Here is a 6,567-nt window from a genome sequence, read left to right as displayed (position 1 = left end):
ACCGGCAACGCCACCACGGCGGCCCGGATCCGGTGAGTGCCGCGGCCTCAGTTTACCCGGCCTGCGCAATGGACCCAAGGGCGCGCGGGGGCGATGGCGAGCTGCGCTGCTCCAGCCAGACCTGGGGGTGGGCGGGGGTGTTGAATACGAGCGTGCGGCATTTCAACGCACAGGGATGTGAATGCCCTCCTTTGACTTCCTTTTTTATTCATTAACCCTTTGGGACGAGAGGAAGCGTGCACATACCGCCCTCGCCCCTTCCCTCGTCGAAAGTGAACAAAAATGCAGGCGCGGTGGAAATCAAACCGCGTCGCACGCTGGCTGTCGTGTCTCTCGCGATGGCAGGGGGACGGCCGTCACCCTGCGTTCGCCTGCGATTTTGGGGGGTTTTTTTCCCCCAAGTATGGGCAATGGTTCGAGCCTGCGGCGGGTTACGGAGAGCGGGTTTTAGCTCGCCCTTCCTCCAAGCTGCCGTTTTCATATGAAACCATCGATCTGCATGTGCCAATTCGCACGGCTCCTTCATTTCACCAGAATTTGTCCATTTACTATTATGTTGCATCTCAAGCACGCGTTGGGACTCAGCAACGTGGAAATGTAACGTATAGGTAACGCAGGGGAGTGCAACTAGGGTGGCTGTTGTAGAGGACGGTCCAGTTGTCCTCTATTGATATGAAACCTGACGCCTTAATGTCTTATTTTTTTCTTCGGTTGTCCTCTGTCCTCTATTGATATGAAACCCGACGCCTTTATGTCCTCTATTTTTCTCTTGAAGAGAGAAAAATGAACTGGAGAGTCCCAGTTCTCTCGAAGAGAAAAATAGGACGTAAAGGCATCTGGTTTCGTATCACTAGAGGACAGAGGACAGCCAAAGAAAAAAAAAAAGACATAAAGACATCCAATTTAGTATCGCTAGAGGACAGAGGACAACCGGACCGTCCTCTATGACGGCCCCCCCCAAGCGCAACAGAAGCAGCCGCACAAGAGGCAAAGAAAGTTTTCTGCTGTGCAACAGAACGATGAATGGGAAATATGATAAAGTGAAATGGCCAGTGACGGATACTCCCTGTGTACACATGAGAACGATGTTTTTTGCATTTGTGCGTGGCAATCAACCTGGTGCAATTCATGCCCTTTTATGACTTTTTTCTATGATCCCTTGCATGGTTTGCTCCTTTCTGTTCCATCCAGAAGAGCGCAAAACCCCAGCAGATTTCCCCCTGGGCCTGAAGAAGGGTGTTCGTGCCCGAAAGCTTGCAAAGAACTATTTTTCCAACTATTTAGCTGGTCTAATAAACGATAGCCCATTTACCCGAAGAACCTTTGCTGATGGAATACACCCAGTTGCATTAAAAAGAAAAGAGAATTGGGAGTTGAAAAAGAAAAAGGAAAACAGAAGAACCCACAATTAGCCTCGCACACAACTATTCCCAGAGCAGTTTTATCCACATCTCTTCTATAAAATTATTTCTCCTTTCTAACCAGTTACTTTGCATTTTGTTAGCTTAAAACAAAAACATCTTCCATTTCAGCCTTGAAGAAAGATTTGAAAAAGTTGTTCAGGACAGTCTCTGCAGCTTCCTTGTGCACCTGTACAGTTTACACCGCCTTTTAAACAGATGCAAAGGCTGTGTGGGTACTTTTGTTCATAGATGTCTTAGTCCAGGTTAGTTTAAATCTGATTGAAGTGCAGGAACACATCCACTCTCACTAACTTAAAAGACGGGTTTAAAACACCGCACTGAAAATGAGAGCATTGCACATTTTCTCTTCCAAGGTCAGGAGTCCAAGTCAAGGCTAGAGAGGAGATGGGACAAGTCTTGATTCAGACACAGGGACAGGAATTTGGAGTCGGTCTTAAGACAACTGGCACCAACCTGAGTACTACTGCCCTAAATACCTGGTTTTTGGGTCTCATTAGGCCAGGTTAATTGTTAGACAGATCAGGTTGGACTCCAGTCTTGACAATGATGGGCTTGGTTCAACACTCAAGAAGCTTGAGTTAGTGGCAAACATTTTCTAGATGTATGGTTAATCAGAATATCATCACTTATCGCACCAACATCTGTAGCAGTCCATGCACAACCTGATATGGATAACAAGTGGACTAACACGGATGGGAAATTTAAACAACCATGTTTTATTTCTTAATAGAGCTGAAGAGCTGACACTGGAGCGATGCTGTGTTGCCACTTCCACGCGTGACTTCTAGCCATTATTTAAAACAAACTGTTTGTATGTGAAGGCCTAGAGTCTTGTGTGCTTAATTTTACATAATGGGAGCGTGCCAGTACATAGTTAAACAGTCATACGTCTTTACAACTTAGTGCCTAAAGGTGCAGGGAGAAAAAATTGCTGAAGTCAATATAACAGGTATCCAGGTTGTAGCCGTATTGGTCTGGAGGCAACAGGTATCAGGACTCGTGGTATAGTTGATATCTTTTATTAGACCACGTAGATTTTTGCAAAAAACCCCAATTTTAATAAATCAATATATGACATGCCTTAGCCCCGGCCATGTGTTCACCTACTGTTTCTTTACCGAGGCTTTTTTTTCCTCCTCCCATGTTGAGCTGTGGCAAGTATTGGTTTATTAAAGATAAATAAAATGCTTCTGTTATTTCCAAGTGAAACATTTGCCAAAGCAGGTTAGCTTTAACACCTAGTAGCTTTAACAATCTACCTGAGTAGATTAAGCCCGTGAGACTAGGTCTGTTTATATAACTGCTTTGCATTTTAACAATGAATACCTTCATTTTCTGAACGAAAAATTAAATGCCACAGCTTTTTGGTTGTAAACCTTTGGGCCACATCCTTAGCCCATGACTTGATGACTTACAGCAGCTGAGGATTTGGTCCCTTTTACCCTTTGTTTCCAGGCTAACAAAAACAGCTGTACAGGCAAGCTGGTAAGGAGTCCCTTAATGACTGAGTGATCTCCTAAACCTTTCATCCTTGATCTCATGGAAAGCCATGAGTAAAGAGGTGAGAATGAAGGACTAGAAGCAAAAATATTTGCTCAGGTACACCAGGCAGTCCCATGCAAGAGAATGAAAAGGGGTGGTTAGGAAGGAAGACTATTGATGCTGCTGCTCTTGAAATTTTCTACTTATTTTTTACTACTTATTATGTAAAGAGGGATAAGGACTGGGAACGCTCTATTAATGGGCTCATTTAAGGAGACTTAGATTGAGCGTGATGTCAATATGTAAATATTTTTTTGAGAGGAAGACATTGTTTCCCCGGAGATTTACATGACGGCTATTTAAATCATCCGTTTTCAAACAGGAAACTGAAATGAGCACAAGAAAATAAAAACCACAGATAGAAGTGATAGATAGGGTTAGACTTCCTCCTTGAACTTAAGCCGTTTAGATGCACCCTATGTAATCCAGTGATCCTCAGCTCTAGAGCACCTTATATTAATATCTATATGGTCAGATTTAAAGACATCATAGATGCATTAGAAGTTGATTACAATACTGGGTGTCTCTTCATGCATGCTGTAGTGCAAGGTAGCACGTGTTGTTCTGATGTCTTTTCTTGGACCGTCTAAATATCAATTGGCAAGCTTCGAGGCAAAATGCTCTTCTTCAGGGCTGGGAAAGAAGCAGAGGCAGCCTAAGCTAAATGCCAAACGAAGCAATAGCACTCCAACCCCATCGTGCAGGTTAAACATTGATAAATATAGTTCAAAGTACTGTTTTTTATTTATTTATTTCTTCTGCAGTGTCTAGTCCTTCCCAGCTGGTCCTATTGAAGCTACATAGGAGAGAGCCTAGCTGGCCAACATGTTTCCTTCTCTCCATATTAAAAGTTGTCGGGGGGTCACTTACCTCCCTGCAGTTTGAAAGAGGCACTGGTACATTTGTGTTCCTCTCTTCATTTCAAAAGGCAGATTTCTACAGTCTCCAGGCCTGCATGCCAGTGCTTACAGACCGAGCTGATGAGCGATGCACTCCAAAAGGGTTTGCACAGCGGGACCCATTGACAAATAGAGTGAAACCTTATTAGGTTCACTTATTTTCCTAGAGGGAACCATATTGCCTTCGGGACATGGAGGCAGCGTGGCTGTCTTGCGAGTGCACTTTTGCTATTTACACCGCTGTCCATGATGGGTCTGATGTGCAACAGGGCCGTACAGCTCTTGGTGCATACTCCTTTCAAACCAGGACAAATCATCATGTGTTAACAGTACATCCATCCCAACTATGTTGTTTGGAAGGAGGAATCTGAGGCAGAGAAAAATTAAAGAATTTTTTATAGATATGGAAAAGAAATGCCTGGCTGATGGTGTTCGGGTACACCCCAGCCATTCTTTTTATAAGCTATTGGTTAAAAGGTTAATTGGAAAAAAGCAGTTTGCACCGACAAGAACAAAGGGGATAGAACTTTTTTCATAGTTAAGTAACTTCCGAATTGTGGTTTGAATACCTCTGACTTACGTTACAGGGGTGTAAGTTGTAGCCGTGTTGGTCTAAGGACATAGGCAGACAAGGTTCTTTGGGTGAATCTGATATCTTTTATTAGACCAACTTAACTAGTTGGAAAACAATTTTTAAGCAAGCTTTCTTAGCCTGAATTTGAAAGCTTGTTTAAAAATTGTTTTCCAACTAGTTAAGTTGGTCTAATAAAAGATATCAGATTCACCCAAAAAACCTTGTCTGCCTCTGACTTATGTTGACTTCCAGTAGCCTTGGATGCAACCCTGCATGCTCCACCGTGGCCAACACACAGTTCGGGATATCATGGGAGCCTGTTCTATCGATGAAGGTTTTAGGGAAAAGAAATAATCAACATACTGGCTTTGCATGTATTCCACGCTGCAGAAAGTGGCAGGGATCTGCCAGTAATGTCCTGGGCAATGATCATTCCTTCCTCCTGCATTTCAATTCAAAATGAGAACATAGGGTTTTTGTGTGTTTTGGTGGGGTTATTTTTTTAAGGAAAAGAGGTGGCGTTATGATAGAGAATAAACCTCGTGGTGTGCAGACTGCATCATGTCAGAACTGCAGACCATTTTAATTCTCAGGCAGTAGAGCTACAAGCCAGATTTGCTTGGCGCACACAGTTTAGGTTATGCACGGAGAACCAGGAACGGTGGAACTGGAGCAGGGAAGAAGGACGGTGTTGCATTTTTCAGACTGCTAGCCAGGATAAACCAGAAGCAGCAATCAATAATAGTAGAGAGGAATATATGAACTGGATCATAAAACATCATCCAGTATTTCATAGCTGTGTTAGACAAAAATTGCTTTCCTGTGTAAGTCCTTGATTAAAGTGAGGGCAGGGGACACAAGGTCAGCAGGGACTGCACCTTTTAATTTTATCCATCAGCAATATCCTTACACATGCACTGAAGAGCTATTATGCGCTACGATATTAAACACTTCCCTTGCTTTGCATTTCCAGCACACTGTAAATAATGCTCATGGCACTTAGGTGAGAGTGGTGAGCAGATGTTATTTTTCCCTTATCCGGAGATGAAGAAACAGACTACAACTTGATTTTGAGATGTACGGTGTACCTTGGTCTTACACTGGCATCACAGGGGGCAGGATTGGGTCCATAGAGCAGCTCGGTCAGAGTCAGTGGCTTAGCCAGAGATAGGATACAGGAGCTCCTGGTTCCCAGGATCAAATTCAGTAACCAATATCCATCATCACAGTACCAAAAAATATTAGATAATAGAAAGTTAAAGTAATTGAAGCCTACAGACAGAGAAGAAATCCTAATACAGTGAGCTGGGAGTTCACACTCTTTCTCAATCAATTAGGGTATTTAATTTAGGAATATGCAAGTATGACTTGTCTCCAAGTAGTTATCAAACCTTGCCTTAACAAATTATCTGTTTCATTCGGACATACTTGGAAATTTGAATCACCCACTGTCACTTAATTTCTCCCTAGTAAAGCAGGCAAGGGTCAGCTTCTCATAGTTGCATGCTGATTTGGAAGTAGGACTTTACTCTCCACAGAATAGCCTGAGTTCTGCAGGGCAATTGCTGGAGTAATATGCATGGCTGAACAAGGTAGAATCTGGCTGTGTCATGAGTGTCATGTTAGGGAAAGTTTTTGCTATGAAATGTATCCTTGTAGATAGTGGATAATATGACTTCATAAGAAGCGCCATCCTGAGTCAGATCAACAGTCTATCCAGTCCAGCATCCTGTCTCCAACAGCGGCAGAAGTGGATGCTATACGGGGAAAGCTGGATATTTCTAGAGTGATCTATCCCTTATTCAGTAACCACCCTGGCCCCTGCCATTTATTGGGTTAGAGATGCTAGAGGAAACATCTCCGTGCAATAGCCATTAATAGATCTGTCATCCATGAATTTATCTAGTTCCTTTTTGAATCTGGCTATGTTATCCGTCTCCACCACATCCTGCGGCCATGAATTCCACAGGTTAACTACACGTTGCATAAAATAGTAATGAAAAAGCTTCACAACTCAGTATTTCCTGTTGAATTGAACATAGTATTGCATTAGCTTTACAGACAGCAGGAAATGTATGTTATTTTCCATTCCAAAACTGTTTGTTAGTGCACTAGCAAAATAATCTGA

The 6,567-nt window shown here is 42.9% G+C and overlaps 1 protein-coding gene across 1 annotated transcript in view; it reads left to right on the top strand.

The window, feature by feature from the left end:
• Positions 1-6,567, top strand: part of GLT1D1 (glycosyltransferase 1 domain containing 1) — a gene marked incomplete at its 5' end in the record, with an annotated part of 90,274 nt that continues 83,707 nt past the window's right edge. Inside the window, one exon of the mRNA XM_025195671.1 lies at positions 1-32. Coding sequence (XP_025051456.1) covers positions 1-32 — 32 coding nt within the window. The remainder of the gene's footprint in view (positions 33-6,567) is intronic.

The sequence above is a fragment of the Alligator sinensis genome, unplaced genomic scaffold (genome assembly GCF_000455745.1).
Source record: "Alligator sinensis unplaced genomic scaffold, ASM45574v1 scaffold628_1, whole genome shotgun sequence".
Lineage (NCBI taxonomy): Eukaryota > Metazoa > Chordata > Crocodylia > Alligatoridae > Alligator > Alligator sinensis.
Note: the sequence above shows the minus strand (reverse complement) of the source record. Positions and strands in the feature narration are given on the sequence as shown.